At 40.6% G+C, this 21,751-nt stretch overlaps 1 protein-coding gene across 1 annotated transcript in view; it reads left to right on the forward strand.

Moving 5' to 3' along the window:
• TLN2 (talin 2) overlaps positions 1-21,751 on the forward strand; it is a 118,565-nt gene that overhangs the window by 51,591 nt on the left and 45,223 nt on the right. Inside the window, exons 29-40 of the mRNA XM_075713535.1 lie at positions 1,017-1,156; positions 5,230-5,323; positions 8,317-8,406; positions 9,297-9,419; positions 10,725-10,868; positions 11,058-11,219; positions 12,355-12,495; positions 13,658-13,839; positions 14,929-15,061; positions 16,641-16,742; positions 19,536-19,706; positions 21,603-21,749. Of these exons, the coding sequence (XP_075569650.1) occupies positions 1,017-1,156; positions 5,230-5,323; positions 8,317-8,406; positions 9,297-9,419; positions 10,725-10,868; positions 11,058-11,219; positions 12,355-12,495; positions 13,658-13,839; positions 14,929-15,061; positions 16,641-16,742; positions 19,536-19,706; positions 21,603-21,749 (1,629 nt within the window). The remainder of the gene's footprint in view (positions 1-1,016; positions 1,157-5,229; positions 5,324-8,316; positions 8,407-9,296; positions 9,420-10,724; positions 10,869-11,057; positions 11,220-12,354; positions 12,496-13,657; positions 13,840-14,928; positions 15,062-16,640; positions 16,743-19,535; positions 19,707-21,602; positions 21,750-21,751) is intronic.

A 21,751-nucleotide genomic window follows, 5' to 3' on the forward strand; every position in this document is an offset into this window, starting at 1 on the left:
GGCCTCATTGACTTCTGGAATGTGTTGCTTGAGGCAATTCAATGAAGGCAAAGGTAGAAATGATACTGCAAATAGCTACTTGAAAAGAGAATTCCAGCTGCTGATGACCTTGTGGCCCTTGCTGATTTGCTTATCCTGCTGACATAGGGGATGATAGTCATCTTAGTTATTAATGGCTGATCCTTCAAAAGAGAATGCTTTCTGTCTGTGTCTAGTTATTTGGCCTGAACAGAAGCAATACCAGATATTTTGGATGCCTAGCAAAATAGGGGGGTAGGGAGGAAGCAGAATGTAAATACACAGTAAAAGCTATTCACATCAGTGAGTAATATGCAACCTCTTTACGTAAAACCCTGAACAGACTGTTAGAAAGAACTGATTCACTTCTACTGATCACTGACAGAAGAATCTAGTCACAGCTATTTGCTGTGATAATGGAGTACTTCCCTGTAATTGTATGTGTATGCAGGTTTTCTTTTTCAAGCAATGGCTTAAAATAAGCAATCAAATATCCAAGTCGGAATGTTTACCAATGTAGGCTTAATAGAAACGTATTTTCTTGGGATAGAGCACTTTCTGGAGGGATCTTTTTGTGTGAGTAATTCCAGTTAGATGCTAGAGAGCCTGTGGGTTACACAGAAGATGCTAGAATACAGTCAGTGTACACTGACTGAATAATGTGGATCAGCTGTGCCAGGCAGAGACACATGAGAGTCTTGACAACAAAAGCATTGTTCAACAAGTAGTAAAGTTTCTCCGTTGCTCATTTGTGAATACTGCCACTGTTAGAAACCAAGCTATCCGTTATATGGGTTTCTTTTTCTGTGATGTAAGTGAAGCTAGAGGCACCTGTCCGGGTGAACAGAGGCTTTGGTCCATGTCCTTCTCTGGACTATAGTCCCCTGCGTGTCAGTGGTTTCAGGTGGATAAACACACTGGGTTTCCAAATGTGGTTTTAGCACACTCTTTTTATTGCAAACTCTGCACTTAAATGTTATGCTGCTGTGGCTTTTCAGACTAAAGAGGACCAGATTCAAGTAATAGGTAACCTCAAGAGCATCTCTATGGCTTCCAGCAAGCTGTTACTAGCTGCCAAGTCTCTGTCTGTTGATCCTGGAGCTCCTAATGCCAAGAACCTCTTAGCAGCAGCAGCAAGGTAAGGATGTGTTGCTTGCTTTAGGTTTTACTAAGATATTTGCTTTTCTCTGTGATATTTAGAATGTGTTTATATATTCTTCTGCTATTGACAGTTAACTGAGAGGTTGGAACCTGCACTTCTATTTAAATGAAAGTAGGCCGGAGGAAAACTGCTTATTTTGGAGTAGTTCGTTAACTGACATAACTTGTTACCCTTGGTGGAAATAAGAACCAGCAGCTGAAGAGTTGGCCTGGTTTTTGAAAGGGACTAGTGTGTTTTACCTACTGGTTTGTTACCATCTGTGTTCTGACAAGGCAGTAGCTAACAGTAAGCCTCTCAATCCCTAACAAAGAAAAGAGATTGAATAATGTTCTTCTATAGAATGTTCTTTAAAAACATGTTGTGGCTACCTATCACTAATAGTGTGTATGTGTGTATGATCAAGAACACTTGAAAGGATTAGATGCTATTCTTATTTGGTGGAAGATACCCTTACTTTAAGGATTCTGTCAACCATGCCCTGAATTTCATCTTGTGGACCCTGTTTCACAGTCAAGGGGCTCAGTGGTTGTGTGAAAAATAACACCGCATTTCGCTGTTTGACTGGATAATCGCCTCTCCTTCACTTTGTTGAATCCTTTCCACAGTTTTTTTTTTCCAAATTAACTTTTTATTCAATTATCTGAGTTTATAAATGGAATGCTCAAATATCAAACTGCAAGGGGACTGCTGAAGGACAAATAGACATCACGCCTAGAAATGTCAACGTTAAATCAGATGAATGTCTGAGACTGTGTGGATGTGTCTTATAATACTGTCTTCCAAAATGTTTACACTCAGAATGATTAGCCCAGAGAGGAAGTGAGTAAGTTAAGACTGTTACTTCCTTGGGGAAAATGTGGTTGATGTTTGTCCTGGACCTTAGAATCATCCTTTGCTAATACCAATAACTTTATGTTTAAAAAATAAATCCACTCCTTTAATAAAGGATGACTTAAAGAAGTTATGCTACTTTACTTTGTCATACTTGTTAAAAACAAAACAAAAAAACAATTCTGACATCCATCTTGTCTCCCTGAAAATAGCTTCCAGGAAAACTGTAGGTAATCAAAGGCACACTGCTTAAAAGTTAATTTGTTGCATGAGCTTTTGTTACTGCTGCAGCATCACACTGCTACAGATTTCTGCTTTAGGCTTGGAGCATTCCTGTTTGGAGTGTAGAGGAAGGTAGTGTCCCCAGTGAAGCCCAGTTAGTTGTTAGTTTCTGCCAGGCTGGTATTCCCTCTGTAGAAGCATGTAATAAAAAAAGGGAGACGAGCCATGCAGAGCCTTTAGATGTTCTATTTTGCCATGCTGAGTGTGTGTATGTGTGTCTGCATGCATAAGGTTTTACATAGACATCAGATAACAATGAAAAGTAAATACTGTATCAGTTCTCAGTTTCTGTTTAAGATGCTAAGGAGACACCATATTTCCCTTCTCAAATCCTCCGTGGCTGCTTGTGACAAGCTTGCCAAGGCTCTGTTCTCTTTCCCTGCTATGATATGATCAGGGTCAAGTATTTTTACTCTCTCTCTTCTCATGAAAATGAAAAAAGAGGCACAGCTTCCTTTGCTTCCTGTTTATAAGATGGTTTATCTTCTCATTTTTCTCTCATCTTCTGAGATTAATCTTCTTGTATTTTCTTTCCTTTCTTCCCCCTTTGTTCCCAGCTATAATAGACACTCCAGCTTTTTCAGTAGCTCTGGCCTTCTTGTGGAGGCATTTTTCTTGACTTCCTCTGACAGTCTTATAGGACTGCAACAGTGACTGAGTTCCCTGCAGGGTGCAAGTATTTATATGCTGTATTTGTGAAAACAAATGTGGGTTTTAGAGTCCTAGCAGTCCTCTTCTACTCTGGGGTTGGTGTTTGAGGGACCACCTTCCTGGTTCTACTGCTTCCAAATAGTTTTAAAAGTAATGTTTGTACATTGGGTGTAACTCCTGCATACAGGTACCTGGTGTGTGGTAATGATATTCATGAGACCACACTGCATCCTCTACAAAGCTGGCAATTCTAGTCTGTTATCAAGTGTGGGGTTTTTTCTTTAATCACTGATATTCTCTGAGTCAACATGCATTGTCTCTCTTAGATTAAAATCAACAGCGGACAAGATATTTTTGCATGAAGTTTCTCTGGGAGTGAACAGAACCTTCCATTTTTGCCATCTATTCATATGTCTGTATGCAATGACATTTTTTCAGATGCATGGAAATCACTGATGTTCGGGAGGCTGAGAACCCATCATTTGTATTGGTGTTACGTTGGTGAAGGCATGCATGTTGTTTTTCATAGATAATAATTGCAAAAATATTTGTATATATACACATACATTTACTCGGAGAATATCACTGATTAGTTAAAGAAAAAAACCTAACTTGATAACTATATAAATATATAGCAGGACTACATGTGTATAATACAGTATGCCAGACAGGACACAAGACATGTATATGTAACAGTCCTAAAAGGCAGAGGAAGTCAGGAAGAATGGCTCCACAAGGACACCAAAGCTACTGAAAAAGGTAGGAGTCTCAGTTAAACAAATATGTCTGTTAGTTTCCATTCTTTTTGCCCAGGAATTAAACATAAAATCTGGTGTATACGTAATAAGCACATCCTTTTTCCTTTTGTAACAGTATGATACCATCCGTCTAGGTAATCATGGTATTGATGTTACCAATCACATTATCAAGTGCCAGTTTTCTTAAAGAGAAAATAATCCAAATGCCATGCAGAGCTTTCAAGGCCAGAGGAAAGCATATTCTCCATGCACTCTGATTTCACTCATTTTCTAATTTGTCATGAGAAACAACACAGAAAACTTGCATTCCACTATAATGTCACAATACAAGCTAAGTTTTTGCAAACTGGGGACAACATGCCTAGTTATAGAAAATGATCTTAGATAAATAACAATGAATAGCAGAGTTCTACTTCCTCCTACAAAGCCTCTTCTTCTAGAAGCTACTTTCCTGGGTGGTTAGCCATTAGTCTAAAATGAATGTAGTTATAATTAATTTTGCTTAATATCAGAGCATTCATCGGAAACATAAATAGTGACTATATAGTATGTCAGATTCAGCCTGTGTTCAAGAGCACCAGAACTGTAAACTCCCATAGAAACATAATGCAAAAATATCTTGTTCTCTGTGGATTTAAACCTAAGGGAGCTGATGCCTGTTGACTCAGAGAGTATCAATGATTAGTTAAAGAGGAAAAAAAACCAACTTGATAACAGGCTACGGAAATATATAGCAGGATTATATGTGTGTGTGTGTGTGCAATACAGTATGTCAGACAAGACACAAGACTTTGCTAGCAAAGGGTATACAAGTATAACTTGTATAAAGTATAACTTTACATTCAAACATTTTTTGAAATACTGGCCACTTGTTTCTGTGTCTTTTAAGATTTCTGGGGTGCTAGTTGAGAAATGATTCAGTTAATATGAGACACGGAGAAGTACTAAAATACCGTTTGGCAGCAAAGTTATGTCACTGTGCTAGTGTAGAGGGTTGACCTTGGCCTGCTGTCAGATGTTTTGCCCTTTCTTACCTGTGTTTTCCCAGAGGTGCCACCAGCTTGGCTGCTGGGCTCAGTTGTGTCCTGCGGTGGGTCTGTTGGAGCTTCTATGGAACCAGCTGTGCCTGGCATGGGGCAGCCCCTGGCCTCTTCTTACAGAGGCCACCCGTGCAGCCAAAACCTTGCCACAGACACGCAATACACTTGTTGCTGTGAGATGAAGCTTCTGTTTCTTCTAGACTAACTTCTTAATTGTTCACACTGAAGGGATAGATTTTCAGGTGTGGATCACTATCAAAGGCTTTAGTGAGAATGTTTTTGCTTCTGTGAAGCTTGTTAACAAAGAGGTCTCTAGGTAAACTGTTTAACATACAATTAATCCCCAAACACTGAAAAGAAAAGAAAATTTAGTAGAACATAAGAGTTTTAAATCTTTACACAGTGTACAGTTAATGAAACAAATTTTTTAGTAAGAGGAATAGTTTAACTTTAAAATACACCTTTTTCTTTTTCTTTCTCTCCCTAGAGCTGTGACTGAGAGTATAAACCAGCTCATCACACTGTGCACCCAGCAAGCTCCCGGGCAGAAGGAATGTGATAACGCACTCAGAGAACTGGAGGTATTACTACATTTAAAAAGTTCTTATGAATAAAAATGGGCCCAAAATGTTTGTTTCCTTTGTTTTCTTTGTCCGATTAGCTGCTGTCACTGTCTTCTCACTTGATATCTGTGGCATATCAAATAAACTAATTGCATACAAGGTAAGCATAGAACCTCTGTGAACATCTTGTAGTTTTGGCCAGAATGAAATATGCTGCCCTGTCCCCACCTCCTCTTCCCTGCCCCTCAAAAGGTACAGTTTAGTCCTTACTATTCATACTTACTGTGAATTAAGGAAGAATCGTGGCAAGATGGACATTCCCACTACCAGCAGTGCACTGGAGGGAGCTGCAGTATCTTGATTTTTTTGCTTATAGAATGTTGTTACTGACATCCCACTTCGGGATGACACCATCTTTTACCTTGTCGCTCCCTGCCATTTCTTACTGTAGATTTTTGATGCCTTGTGCCCACTTTGTCACAGCCAAGCTGATATGACATGTGTGTCAATACAGTTGTTTGCAAGGTATGTTCTGGTTCATGAGTGAAACGTTTGGCTGGCTAAATAGTGGGTAGTAGGTCAGTTGAAAGACGTAATTCTAAGGCTGTGCACTGATCACAGGGACAGCTGCTTATAATAATAGGAAATAGCATCTTTTTAATTAAACAAAATGCTTGTTTGCTGTCAAGGTCAGATCATTGAGGGATGACTGGCCTGTATAGAGAACATAAAACACCTTCAGGCTTTTATTTCTACCCCTTGGTATCAAAAGGATACAAATGTCACTGCAGTGCATTCCAGGATATTGTGAGATTTTGTAATATGCAAGTCCACAGTCATCATCCCAAAATATTGGTAGGACTTTGCCTAGTTGCTGCTTTGTACTTCTGAATTCTTAGCTTCTTGAGCTTAGAAGTGTTCATCCCTTTGTTAAAGGGAGTGGCAGCAAGTCCAAATAATAGAAAGAGAAAAATGGAAATTGGGCCGTAATGTAATGGCTGCCTGAAATCACTGCAGAATGTAGGGGTGGAGCAAGCAGGGGTAGTGAAACGCCATTTTTCAGGACTTCCTGAAAGACTGATGGGGAGAGATCTGCAAAACAGCATGGATGTGAAAGGTCAGAATTCCCAGCTAATGAGCCACAGAAAACTGAGTGCTTAGGGGGAAATGTGGGGCAGAACAACCTTAAGAAGCCATTGCAGAAGGTTCTGTGCCAATAGCATGGCTTGCATGGATTGCGAGCAGAGCCTGGGAGGGGCAGAAGGAAGATCTGTAGCATCTTGAACTTCAGGAAACACTTGCCTGAGAGGGACAGCTAGTGAGAAAAGCCTGCGTTTAGATTAATTTCTGAGAAAAGGGAAACTGAGGCAAAACTACACAGTCCTGAAACCTGACTGGAGACTGGTATCAAAGTGACCTGAGGAACCTATCAGATTGTGGGGAAAGCATTCTTAGTAGTCTTAACTTTCAGTTTCTCTTTACAATGATAAAGCTCTTACCTCTTCCCTTCATTTCCCCAATTCATTGCCTACTATTTCTAGTCTCCCCAAGGCTTCTTAAAAGTACTAAAAAGTATTGTTTCTGTAGAAAGTGTGTGTCTCAGCTTGGATTTGGTAGACTGTTAGTATGCTCCGTAGTTTTCCCTGGAGACTCTGGAAAAACTCTGTTTAGAGAGGTCCTTACTGTATGACCTCCAATGAGATAGCTAAACTTGCCCAGAATTTCAGCTGAAAGGATTAACAAAGGTGTTCTAGTAATAGCAAATATATGTCAGTGGGAAGTTGTGTTGGCTTGTGTTTTGCTGTTCTGTTTCCTCACGTTCTGAGGGCTTCTGTCTCCATAGTAGTGCAAGTACTGCAGGAACATTGTTTGCTTTGCAAGCTGTTATTTGAAGATGGAGCACAACAATGAAGAGTTGCTGCAATGTCTGTGACAACTGAGAAAGAGATGAGAGGCAACTGGAAACTCTTTTCTATATATGACTTCTTCCTCACATCACCTTGTTCTCACAGTTCAATTGCTGTAAGGCTTTAAGTTAGGCTATAGCTTTTAAAAAGCAATAGCTGAGCTGTTAAAAATATTGTAGGTATATCTTAATGTTCGGAGTTTAGTTATGAGAAAAGTCTAAGGGTTTAAAATCATGCCTAGATTTCCTTCAGGTGGAAGGCAAACTTCAGATACAGATGTTAGTATCTTTTTAGACTTACTGATTTCACTTTCATTGGAAAGATTAAAAGTCTTTTCTACCTGATATTTGGCAGAAAATACTGTTCCTCCAAACTTGGAAAAAGGTGTATTGTAGATTTTTTACACATAAGAGAATTAGTCTGCTGCATTTTACAGCTTTTTACAAGTTTTGTTGTCTAAATGCATTGATTCTTCTCAAAGAATATGTGACTGACTTTCATGTTGTTATTTCCAGGAATCAGAATCACCTCAGAGAAAGAAATCAAACCCAACTAGTATATGTAGCTTTCTGGCAGAGGGAGCTATGTTGGTGGAATCTGTGACAGCAGTAAGAGGCAGGCAGGTGGCTGACTTACATTTAGTTTGGTAGAGCTTTGTGTCTCTAGACAGTACTCAACAAATGGTAGCTGGTTTTCCTATCACTCTTGTAATTCCATTTATGAAATTTAAAATAGTACTGAAAACACGTATTAGACTGTCGACAACTGACAGAAAACCAGATTACCTCACGTCAGCCAAGCATTGCTAACTGACCATAAATCACTCATCACAAACACAAGGTAAACCACATTAGCCTATACTGCCAACAGATTCATAGTGTACAAATGTATAGTTACCGCAGTTCAGTTAAAGTAGGGTAGCATTTAATGCGTGGCATGCTCATCTGTATGCAAGTCCTCAGTGAGTGTGTAGTTTTGTTTGCTTGCTGGAGACAAAGTCGTAAGATTACGCTGGTATAAGCAGGATAGTTGTGACGGTCTGTGTTCTTCTCAGCTCAGTATTTCAAGCTGTGTCAATAATCAGAGTATCTTTCATTATTTCAGACAGTTAAGGGAATGCTGGATAACCCCAATGAACCTGTGAGCGATCTCTCGTATTTTGATTGTATTGAGGGCGTAATGGAAAACTCAAAGGTAATTTCCTTTTCCCACCTATGTGCCAGTTGTAAAGTGCATTTTGATTATCAGAAGTTTCCACATGCATATCAAACACGTTAGAAACACAGCACAGTGTTTATAGCTAAAATGTATGCTGCATTCCTTGATAAAACTCAGCACAAGATAGGTCTCTTACAGGTAATTTCAGGTTTTGGTCACTTAGAAGGTGTATTGCCTTGGTAAGAAATTTTTAACTAAGCGACTGGTATGCCATGCTGTTAAAGTTTCCCTCTGTCTCCCTTCCTCTCCTGTGTATTAAACAGCATGTCATACTTTCATGATATATTTTGACTGCAGCTATGTTAGAACGGCCCAGAGTGTCAATGGGAGGCTTGGCAATGAAATATCGTTGTATCATTCTGTGCAAAACAGCTTAAGAGAAATGTCTGAGCAGTCCAGATATTCCAGCACATCAGAAAATCTGTGTGAAATCTTATTTTTAAACATACCGTGCTATACATCTTTCTTTGAAGCTTTGCTTTTGGTGTCCCTATTATTTGATGTGTTGGAATTGTCTCAGATCCTTCCTTCTGTAAAAGAAAAAGGAAGTGCTTAGTGGATGTGCATGTCATCTTGCATCTAATGCTCTACTGCAGTCAGATCTTATTTTGAATTTAAAAGAAAATAAACTGAATTCAGTGGGAGACACTGTGGGAATTAATGTGTATTCTGACATTCAGATGGCCACATCCTTATGCCACACAGAGGAATGTGCCAAATTCAGTGAAGTTGTTAACTAGCTAAAATTTCTAGAAGCCATGTCAAAGAGGTTTGTGGGCCAGAACTGGCTCAAGACCAGGAATCACTTGCCTTTGAGTGGTAGGGAAGCATATTGGTAAGGTAACTTTGTTTTTTTAATTTCTGAGGTTCTTGGAGAATCAATGGCAGGCATTTCCCAGAATGCAAAAACTGGGGATCTTTTAGTCTTTGGAGAATGTGTTGGAGTTGCATCCAAGGCTCTTTGTGGCCTCACTGAGGCAGCGGCTCAGGTAAGCTACTAAAGACTGTAAAGCAAGTATATGTTTTATTTTTTCAGAAAGCTCATGTTGTATCTGTGTAAATCTGAGATTCACTTCCTTGTGGCCAGACAAATGATGGCTTTGTACTACATGGTGTACTCTGTGTAGATCCTCAGAAATTGTGCACACACTGCCATACATTGCAGAAGCAGCAGAGTGCAATAACATGCGTACTTTATAAGGAAGGGAAATGATATCAAGAGGGAAACTTTTCTGAGGATAAAGCAAATGTCAAAGCTGCAGCATACGGAATTCACGTTTGCAGCGCAAGCGCTGAACTATTAAATCATAGAGAAGTGCACAAAAACCAGCCACAGTTAAAATGCATGAATCAAGTTTGATTTAGTTTGTAAAAATTCTTAAGGAGCACTACTAATATCAGACATTTTAAATTATAAGCAACCTGTTTCAGCTGTTCAGATACTTTCAGAATAACCAAAATTCTTAAGCTACTACAACAAAATAGTGTCTGGAACTGGTCACTGTGGTTTTACTGATCTGATAACTGAGTGATTTGAACTCTTGAGAGCTGATACAGCCTCTTCAGTGAAGGATTTGGCTGTGGGGGATCATGCTTTGCATCTGGAAACCGCTTCTTGATTTCCTCAAGTATGAAATGTCTCAGTATGGACTTAATCTCCTCCACATCTAACCCCGCATTGCCTTACTGGCATATTGAGGTGACATAATTTTGTCTGTAATGGGAATTCATCAAGAACTCTTCAAATATGGTTTTGGCAGTTCAGACAATTCCTGCTTGTCGAGAGGCATGAAACTTATTTAATTGAGAAAGCAAGCAAGTTTGGCCATCAGACATCTTGAGCTGCAGCGAGACCAGCAACTGCAGACTTGATGGGTCCTACACTCAGCAGTAGTGCATTTGCTGTGAATTGGTTTTCTACTCAGGCTTGATGAAAACCCTTACCACCTCCAGCTGTGGCTAATCCAGTAAATAATTTGCTGATGTTTGTGACCATTAAAGCTCTTTCCATTGGCTATGCAAGTGAAAAGTAATGTTTCCAGGGATACCAGCTACTTAAACAGTGGAGAGTTTTGTTTTGACTAAATAAATTTCACAAGTGTAAGGGTAAGTTTTCTCAGTTTCAGAGGATTCTGGAGATTTATTACTAAAAAAAATGGTGATGGTACTTCACAGTATGATTTCTGGATAATCTCTGACCACCATGTGCTATGACATATAGTAAGCTTATAAAAGAACCAAGACAGATTTAGCATTGTTTCTTAGGATTGTTTTCTTCCTTTCTTCATTTCTAGGCTGCTTACCTGGTTGGCATCTCAGATCCAAACAGTCAGGCTGGTCAGCAAGGTCTTGTTGACCCAATTCAATTTGCCAGAGCCAATCAAGCAATCCAGATGGCTTGCCAGAATTTGGTAGATCCAGCAAGCAGCCCATCACAGGTGATTCTGGAGGATTGCAGTGAGACCATCATTGTTAGGACACATGACTTCGCTTTATTTGTGACCAAGCAAAGGAGTTTTGGTTTGAAACTGTTGCATGGCTTTGAAATGTGACTTTGCAGAGCTGAAGTATAGTAACTGTCATGCTCCTTTGACAATCTGCTTGTTTTGTGCCATCTATTTTTACAGGTATTATCAGCTGCCACAATTGTGGCCAAACATACTTCTGCTTTGTGCAATGCTTGTCGCATTGCTTCATCAAAGACCGCAAATCCCGTTGCCAAGAGACACTTTGTGCAGTCTGCCAAGGAAGTTGCAAACAGCACTGCTAACCTGGTTAAAACTATCAAGGTACAAATGCTGCTTAATTGTGCTCCCTTCTTCCTTTGTGTTTTTATTTCTGGTTTGGGTTTTTTTTTTCTGTTGAGACAGAATCAGACCAGTTAGAAATCTTTTTACCTTCTGTGATATGTATTATTTAAGAAATCATTAATTACATTTTTGAAGACCTGAATTGGAAAACATGTTCAGTGGTATAATTGTGCCATAGTCAAGATGGAAAGAATTGGGCTATATTAGCATTAGGAGAAGCAGCTGGCCCATCTGGTATAAGACACCTCTGTATTGATGTACTTAATGAGCATGCACCATGAGAATAATTAGCAAACAACTGAATGTGAAGGTTTCTAATGGTGTTACATTGCTCAATATCTGGAAGTTTGTGGAGGTATTTCTTATAGCTTTTACCATATTTACAAGAGAAAAATAAATAAACAAATAATACTGAGGACCAAACAGAAGCCGTTTATGTTGCTGCTGTTTAATAGTCTTGTGTTAACAGTAATCTTTTATTTTCCAGATACCTGCCTGCAGTTTGGCAGGAGGTAGCTTTTCCTCATGCAAGGAGAAATAATACTTGTTAAGCCATAGAGGGCTTGCAATTCTAAACCCTCCTGGAAGCCATTAGCTGGTCTGCTACTGAAAGTCTTTTAAAATAATTATGCTCTTAGGACTGGAAGGTTCTGTTATGTTACACAGAAGGTCCTTCATATTGAAATCTTTCCTATGAGATTATGAAAAAGATCAGTTGACTCATGTGAAAATGAGAGCAATAAATTACTGGTTTGCTTAAAAAAAAAAAAAAAAAAAAAAGTCTGTAGGAAAGAACCACCTTGTTAGCCCCTTCCACCCTTTAGAGCATGAGGTGCTGAGACACGGTTTATGAGAGTCATCAGAGTGCAATGATAGAAAACCTTTATTCAGTCTTGTGGAGCAAAGCAGCCATTTTAAGTTTAGGGTCAATAACCAGCTAAGTAAAGAAACACACACTTAAAGGATCACATTCTTTGCATCAGCCTTGTTTGTGGAGGAACTTTCACATATTATAAGCATGCAACAGTTTAAAACTATGAAGAATTAAACTATCTTCCTTCAATTTTGCAAAGAAACCTGTTCAGACAGAACTCAGTCATGACTTAATTTCCAGGCCCTGGATGGTGATTTCTCTGAAGAGAACCGCAACAAGTGCAGAATTGCTACTGCACCTTTGATAGAAGCTGTGGAAAATCTGACGGCATTTGCTTCAAATCCAGAATTTGTCAGCATACCAGCACAGATCAGCACTGAGGTAAGGCAGGATGTTGCACTTCCACCCTCAAAAAGTTGAAAATGTTGAATTAATCATGTGTTGGGAGAGAGGAAGTGAGTGTAAAGTCCTGACCCTGAAACGTCTTTCTGTGTTCCTGGATGTTCATAGGGAATTCTGCTGTCTTTGACCCTGAATTTTGCACCACTAGGATAAAACTAGTTAGGCTGCAGTAAGTGCTGCCAGTCTCCTGCTCATAAAGTGATACAGTACGGGTGACTTGCATGTCTTGTTAGCTGGATTCTTCCATGTGATAAAGTAATAAATATCCCTTTTTTCTCAAGAGCAGCCTTAACACATGGAACCTAATTAGTTCTGAAAAGGATTGAAGGGACATAGCTGGGGTTTTTCCCTTCCAAAAATGATGCAGTCATGATGACAAGCAGCAGGTTTTCTGGGAAGAATAACTTTCTGTGGGCCTTCTGTATTTTTTCCTGAGTTCTCTGTCCTCAACCCCTGTAACTACAACAGAATAGTATTTAAAGTAACTAATAAAGGGTTTTTTCAGGGGGAAAAAAAATAAAATAAATCTTTCAAGCTTCATAAAAGCTTTAAAGTAGAGGTCATGTATCGTTACTGACTCTCCAACTGCTTCTTCCTGCTTTTGACAGCCTCTATTCCAGCTATCAATATCAGATGATGCAGTGACTGTTGCAATCTTAAAGTTCTTGGGCTGTAACTGAAATCTAAGCCTGTCCTGTGGTACCTGGGTTTACCAGATTACTGGCAATAAAATAGATAACAGAGATAATAACCCAATTACAATGTTATAGTCCAACTAATTCCTGGGAAAAGAGCACGCTTGGTTGTATCTTGCAAGTTTTGTGACAAATAAAGGTTTTTTTCAATGGTATCTCTGTAGTCTATGATAGACAAGTGTCATTGTTTTGTCCTGTTTCTCAACTGGATGGTGCCTTTCTAAACTTGAAAAGTGTTTCTTAAGTGTTAAAGAGAAAACAGTTGGACTGTGGTGATTTTAGTACTATTTCCATGTTGACTATCTGTGAAAATAGTAGTATGATACGAGAAATGATAATGCCATTTTAATGCTGTTAATTAAACAGATTTTTAGGAGCAGAAAGTGTGGACAAACTCAAATAATTATTTAAACGTTCTTTGTGTTCTTGTATCTTTCTGACCACAGGGATCAAGAGCACAGGAACCAATTCTAGTTTCTGCTAAAACAATGTTGGAGAGCTCGTCTTTATTGATCAAAACTGCTCGTTCTCTGGCTATCAATCCAAAAGACCCTCCTACATGGTCTGTACTAGCTGGGCATTCCCATACTGTCTCAGATTCTATCAAGAGTCTTATCACCTCTATCAGGTGTGTATTTTGTAGTAACTTTTTTGTGTCCACATTTAAGCCATCATAATTGAGCATCTGTTCATAAAGAATAATACCGTATGGCCATTAGCACTGTGATATTTTTCAATAATGGAAATTATTTTTTCTGTCATGTACAGTATCTCCCCAGTTATGCCGGGTGTTTAATCATGATTGATGACTGCAGCACTCTGCAGCATAGGATTGTTCTTTGTATTCTGTTCTCTTTCCCTGGTTCCACCTCTGATTCAGTTTAAGGTAAATGTAATAGATAATGCAGTAGAATAAAAAAAATGTAGCTAATATTACCTCCATCCAGATAATGTACCAACATTTAGTACGTGGAAAACAGTATTTTTCTTTAAGGTGGGTCAGACAATGTATAAATTTGCAATCTATTCTTTACTGTAGTGTTCTCAGTTTAGTTGCAAGAATGCTGTAGCAAGAAGTGAATATTCTTTATTTTTTGGACTAAACCTTTCTACCTCTTTCTTACTGAAAATTTTAAAATGTAGTTCTATACTTAACCTCTTAATATTGGTTAAATCAAAATGGTATGAAAACAGTGAACTAAGGAGTGTTTACAGTTTTGTTGATCTTTGATAATGATTGTACTGAAATAGCAAACTGCATGTCAGGACAAAGTAGTCAGAAACTAACCTTCATTAAAAGATACCGTGGACTGAATGTAACACCCAGTTCCTAAGGAATTGTTTTCCGAGACAGTCAATCGCACTGTACAGAAATGTGAGTATTTTTTCCTGGTGACTGTTGTGTTTTCATGTTAACCTTCATTATTGGGCCAGTCTGGCCATCCCAAAGAGGTGGAATTTGCATTTTCTTCTGAGGCAACAAATCTTTTTCTGTCTAATCATTAAGAAAGGAGCGTTATGTGTGTGTGTATGAAAGTGTACAGAGTACTCTGTACATACATCAAAATCCCGTAGGTAGAATAAGGCGAACTTTTGTCCTTGTTGCTCTCCTCCCACGTGCATTATGTATTGTCAGGTAATGAAGTATGTTTGCGTGCATTCGTGAAAGAGCCTGCCTCCTTCCCACCATGCACGGCTTACTGTCTCTGTCTTTCAGGGACAAGGCCCCAGGCCAGCGAGAATGTGATTTCTCCATTGATGGGATCAACAGATGCATCAGAGACATTGAGCAGGCCTCCCTTGCAGCTGTCAGTCAGAGTCTGGCCACCAGGGATGACATCTCAGTTGAGGTAAGGGAGATAGCACAGGAACAGACAGAGTAATGCTGAGCAGCCTCACTTACCCTGCTGCTTTTCCTTCCATTTGAGGATTTGGAGCTGAGCACTCAGCCCAATCTACCAGTGAGGGGAGAAGTATTCTTACTGGAATCATTCTAGGCAAAATCATGTACCAGCCAAAGTGTATCACTTCTGGAAAGATACCAGAATCACCAGGCAAAAGTAGGGGTGAAAGTACTTATTTTTAACTACCACCCACATATTACTCTGACTTCCTGTGCTGACATGACTGACTGATAGTGTTTCTCTGGTGCCTTGCCATGTGGAAGTTGGGATGTTTCTGAAACTAATCTATTACTAGAAGTCTGGTGATGTAAATGTCTGTGTCATTTTTCTTAATGCCTGTTTTGTCATTAAATAAGTGAAATCTGGAGTTGATGTTGATATATTCTCATTAAAAAAGCTTCCTTGCCCCCGCCGCCCCATGATAATGTAGAGCGATCCTGTGCTATTTCAGCCTTTACCTAATTGAGGAAGGGCCGTCATGCCAGACTGCCTACGAAAAGTCAGCAACTCATGATCAGATTCTCAGCTTGGTATTTAGTGTCCTTTTGTACTATTGCTTCCTGAAATTACATGTCTGTTTGTGCATTCCAGTGGTTTCTTTGGGCTGTAACACCGCGTACTAGAAACGTCTCAGACTGAATGAAGCTGTACAAAAGTTGTTATTACAGGAAATATGTCATAGCATAGATATAATTCTGTAATTTCTATGTAAATAATGACATCATCTTGGATGCCATGTCAAACTGAAATAGATGTTACTGAAAATCGCAGTTATTTATAAAGTAGTACAGGAATGTAACGAAGTGCAAAAATAGTATTTGTTTTCTCTTGCCTTTCATGAGGGTGAGCAAAATCCCAGTGGCTGGCAAAACACTAAGTGGCTCTAAATTAAAAGCCAGTATTTATGTCTTGGCAAGCCCAGTAACTTGCTTTTCTTATACTCCTGTCCCCGAGGTGGTATTCAGGAAGTCAGTCCACACCTCTGTCCCTCAGAGATGTCATATTTCCCTTTGTCTTTCCTTATAGGTGAATTTCTCCTGCTAGCTTCAAAGTCTACAGCAGACCTTTTTGCTCTTGTGTGGTATTGTCTACTTTGAAGAATGTTTTTTCATATTTAAATCGGAGCTCCTGCTGGTTTCTCTGATCAGTGCAGCGATACGAAATCTTTCATAGGGCAAGAATAGTTGTGGGGTCAGGGCAGGGGTGTCACATTGCAATGAGAAAGGTCACCTACTCCCAAGTTGCATTAGGAGGGAGCCATCTTCCCCCCTCTCTCCCCAGACTTGCCATATAAATCTAAAGAGAAGCAGGCCTATCTCAGGGTTCTTGTTGAGACAGGGTAAAGGAGAAGAAATGAGCAAGTACATAAAGAAAGCTGACAGCATGGATTTGTGTGTCCTCCTGTAGTGGGTCATTTGAACAGCATTCTGAGTATGTTGTTCGGTCTGAGGGTGATTGTTACGGTATGGTACAACTTGATAAAAGAACAGCTGTGATAGTAACTGACAATTTCTCTTTATATCAGGCTCTACAGGAGCAGCTGACCTCGGTCGTCCAGGAAATTGGCCACCTCATTGATCCCATAGCTACTGCAGCTCGGGGAGAGGCAGCTCAGCTTGGGCACAAGGTACTGTCCTACCATTACGAAGGTATTTGAAATCTTGGACAGCTGGACATTAGGGGAGACCATGATTTAGTAGCTTTTTCACTTCCTGTGAAAGAGCAGAAGAAAGCATGTGGAAGGAGGGAAGATCTGGGATTTCCAAATACTTGGAGCTGACACCAAATAAACCTGTTTATGCTTTAGGCCATTGGAAAGATATTTTCATTGAGGTTTTTGGTGAGGGGCAGGTTCACAGAGAAAGAACAAACAAACAAAGGGGAGGGAAAAGCAAAGATGGAAGGGCGGAACACAACGTTATAGGTCTCCCTACCTCTGGCTGTTGCAGGCAGCAGCTGTACAGATGTGTAGGTTCTTTTGTCTCTTCTACTGTGTTTAAAGGTGACTGCGGGACCTGGGGCCCATCACACTCAGGCTTGTTCAGCAAGTCACAGAGTTATAGTTCAAATATGTATATACAGCAGAATTTGGCCAGTTGATGAAGTCTGGCAAAGGTCTGTCAGATCCTATTCTGATCTGAGGTCTTTGCATAAAGCACACTACTCCATTTCTTGGCCAGCTCATGATGAAGCAAGGAGCAAAGTGTGGGATATGCACAGAGGTTACCTCTGGCCTGTGGAGGCACATCTCCTGAAGTGGGTTCTTGTAGCCTGAGGAGAGGGAGGTTTAGACTCTGGTTTCAAAGGGGGAGTGTGATGTGCCTGCTTTCCACCTTCTGAGGGAGGCACTCTGTCTCCATTGATTATAGAGGGAGTGTTAGCTTTATTAGGAAAAAATTAGTGATTTTGAACTAACCTGAGTTTCAGCCCCCGCTGCAAAATTTTTAGGGGTTGGAGGGAAGAAAGGCTTATAACAATCTTGCATTCTCTTGTAAGCATTGTGTCAACATGTCCCTCTGTTATGTGGAGTGTAAGTGTGGTGGAACTTGTGCTCATTAGATCTCTGTCCAAAAATGAAACATTACAACGGGTGTACCAGAAGTGTGCATTATTTATTGTGTTTATTACAAGTTTTTAGTAGTTTCTCACAGAGTAATTCCTCATCCTACAATATATTCTTGAGAGGAAAATAAATACGAGTTTTCTGTGTCAGCGTACTTAATACTGGAAAGGAATCACTTTGTTAGTGTGAGCGCTCTTCCAGAGTTGTACCTGAATAACTCCGTTTAGCTTTGGATAACTATCAAATATTTCATAATGTCTCAACTATTTGCAGTTTTGATTCTCAGTCTACCTAGCCCTTTGAGGCACACAACTAGTCAGGATGGCAAAGATACAGGTAGTTAAGGAGTTGCATTCCTCATCCCGCTTGTTAAGTAAATGTTGACCAAAGTCAACAGCATTTTTCTTGAGCCTGTTTTTCCTGCTGAATGCAGAAGAAACTGTTCCTGCTGTTTACTTTGACACAATTTAAAGACCTTATCTTTGTGAAATCTTTCCTATTACTGGGTTTTTTCCTTTCGGGCGGGGGGAGGGGTGGGCGGAATTAATCCTCTGAGAAACAAAATAGAAAAAGAAGTCTGACTGAGTCTTAAAATGTTATTGGCTCTTAGCTATCCATATAGTCATTTAGATAGAGTAAACATATCAATATCTTTTCCTGCACATGAAGTACTGCTATTTTGCTTCCCCATGCCAACCTCTGAAAGCTGCTTATAGCCCCTGCAAATGTACACTGCTTGAACTTCTGAGGCTTCAGGTATACCAGTGGCTATTTGTGCATGTTCTGTGGAGTAGTCGGCCCAAAGCAGTACAGGGTTTTCACATCCGGTAAAAACGGTGAAAGCGAAGTCTCATGGATTTCTGACAAGAACCAAACACTGTTGTGGTTTTGTAGAAGATGCATCAGATGACAGGTAGGCTGTAAAAATATTCATTCATATAAAAATATTTGCTTGTTTGCTTTGAATACATGTATAGCCAAAAGCAGATGTTTCCTCAAAACAAGTGTAAATCAGATCAGAAACTGAGGAAAACAGAGACTGACTCCATGTATTTCTGAACACTAAAATGCAGCAACAGAAGCTGCTAGCAGAACTGTGTCTTCAGATATTCCAAACACTGTATTGAGCCCAAGTAATTAACTGAGGGAAAAATGCAGTGTGCTTGGTATGCAGTCTTTGTAGCATGCATATTCCTATAGGCCTATATCAGCCACTGGGTTGCAGACCAGCACTTAGCCACTAGCCTCCTTTTTAGCAGCAAGAAACAGTGCAGGGTTGTCTTAGGGAAGTGTTCACCCATCAGGAGTGATGAACTGTGTCCAGAAGTAATGTTAGTACTTGTGCCCACTCTGGTGTCTTACACAGCAGACAACTGTCCAGGTCTGCACTGGAATCTGATGAAGAGGGTTTGAGAGGTTAGGGAGCGAAGGTTGTGAATACAAGCAGTCCCTGAGGTGAACAGAGCAGCCCAAATCCAGTGCGGTCCCATTTGTTATCTGTCATCGGCAACAAAGGTTGAGAAATTCCTGCCTTGCATGGAGGAGACACTTGTCATGGATGCTCCTAAGTAGAATGCAGCTCCAGTGACAGTTTTGAGAACGATTTCATCTGACCTCAAGGGCCCATGTGTGTCTAAGGGAGGAGACACATGGCTTTATCAAGGAATTTGAAGGTGAGGGGAAACAGAATTACGTGGGCACATAATACAAACTAAACGCTGTACAGCACAGAATCACTAGGATAGTGTACAACTTGAGCTAACCCATGGCCCAGTGATAATCAGGGAATACAGTTCCTCTCGGTTACACCTGAGAAATGGAGCTAATGGCTTTCTGTGGTTGTTCTGGCTTTCTTAGGTAACGCAGCTGGCAAGTTACTTCGAACCCCTGGTTTTAGCTGCAGTTGGCGTGGCATCCAAGACACTAGACCATCAGCAACAGATGACAGTGTTGGACCAGAGCAAGACGCTAGCAGAATCTGCCTTACAGATGTTGTATGCCGCCAAAGAAGGGGGAGGAAACCCCAAGGTATGGTTGCCACGTGTAACTAAGGGATTACTGGAGATGGGCAAGGGGAGCGGGCAGGTGCGCAAGGGGAGAGGGCAGGCAGGGCACAAAACACAGGACCTACCTACTGCACGGCTCAAGGATATGTTTGCAGTGAAAATGCCATTGATGGCTCTCCTGACATCTCTCATTGGAGAGTGGAAACACCTGTCAAAGACAGGATTCCAGTCCGGCTCACAGCATTCTCGCACGGGAAACAAAGTCAGGGTCTGATGGCAAATATCTGTGCACTGCTACAGACAATAGCAAATATCTGAGCACTACTACAGACACCAGCCGGTTAAAAGACAGGGCCTGTCTGCTACACAGCCTGATGGGTGGGGGCCCACTGGCCCTGATGCTTGTGGGGGATGCCCCACACCACCCAGAAGAAAGCACAGGGCATGCTTTCTGCCACTGACCTCCACGGGGAAGCACGCACCGTCCCACAAGCCACCCTAAAGCAGAAGGAACGTGCACAACCCAGACCTCATCCCTTCTCCCAGTGGGCAGCCAGCCATGCACTGTCCTGCCCCCGAGGTCATGACACACCACGCCCCGTGCTGTTCAAAAAATGCACGATAGGGCACACGCCCCCCAATGTGCTTTCACGTATGTCACAACCCCCTCCAGCGGTACCTTGCCCCTAGGGGTGCTCCCGGCATTTGCAGCATGCTTCCCGCGCCTTTCCCTGGGGGACGCCATCACACACTGCTTCTTTTAGAGCTTGCTGCGCCCACCTTTCTCTGAGGGGTGACGGCACGTGACACTTCTTGTACAGGTGGCATTACACGATGCTTTCCTTCTGGTGCACATCATGTGCCTGCATAGCACAGCTGGCCTTGCGCAATGCTTCCTCCTCTTGCGTGCCCTTATAGAGAGCCATCAGCACATGACACTTCTTCCTCTGGTGTGCTCCACACACCTTTATAGTCATTGGCATGCAACGCTTCTTCCTCTGGCACACTCCGTGCGCCCGAGTAGAGAGCCGCCAGCACATGATACTTCTTCCTCTGGCGTGCTCCATGCGCCATTATAAAAAGCCGCTGGTACACGATGCTTCTTCCTCTGGCACACTTCCCACACCTTTCTCTGAGGGGCTTTCACACGCTCCACTTGTTTTCATGCCTTTTTTTCATGCAGGTTTTTTTTTTTTTTATTGTATTTGCTCTAGCTTTTGGGTTGCTTTTTTTTTTCTTTTTTTATTAGTATGCAAGCAGGTTTTTTTAAGTATGTTTTTGATTGAAGACAGAGGATGTTTGGGGTTTCGTATTTCATGTTATTTACTACTTTAGAAAAATTGTTTTGTGAAATAATTTTGGAGTGGGTTTTGTTATAGTATTTTTTTAGTGATATTATATGATTGTGATATTTTTTCTTCCTTTATATGGCAAGCATTTTCCTCTTGTTGTTCACATGTCTACAAGTGTCTTTTTTGAACGGGTTTTTTTTGGTACAGAAGTAGACTGTTTCACTGTCTGGTGTTATTTTTCCCTTCCCTTGTTTTTGTTGCTTCTGTTACATATGAGTCATTTTCATAATTTTTTCTGGAAAAGGTCCTGTTGCTTTTCTAAGCAATTCCTCTTCTATACTCTTAATTGCTTTATTGGCGGACTTGGTAATGTTAGGTTAATGGTTGGACTGGATGATCTTAAAGGTCTTTTCCAACTTAAACGATTCTATGATTGTGTTTTCTCGTCTGAGCAGGGTTTGTTTTGTCGACATTGCTGTTAGATTTAGCTTCTTGTCTTTGACCTGAAAGGGGATTTTCAGAGCTGTTATTGTATTCTCTTAATTAATTACACTTTTGATTTGCACATTGATTTGCGCACATAATGCTCTCTGATGATCTCTGTTTTCTCATTTTCTCTCTTCCAGGCATCCCATACTCACGATGCAATCACTGAGGCTGCTCAGCTGATGAAAGAGGCTGTGGATGATATCATGGTTACCTTAAATGAAGCTGCAAGCGAAGTAGGCATGGTTGGAGGTATGGTAGACTCGATAGCAGAGGCAATGAGCAAGGT

The sequence above is a fragment of the Pelecanus crispus genome, chromosome 7 (genome assembly GCF_030463565.1).
Source record: "Pelecanus crispus isolate bPelCri1 chromosome 7, bPelCri1.pri, whole genome shotgun sequence".
In the NCBI taxonomy this organism is placed as follows: Eukaryota; Metazoa; Chordata; class Aves; order Pelecaniformes; family Pelecanidae; genus Pelecanus; species Pelecanus crispus.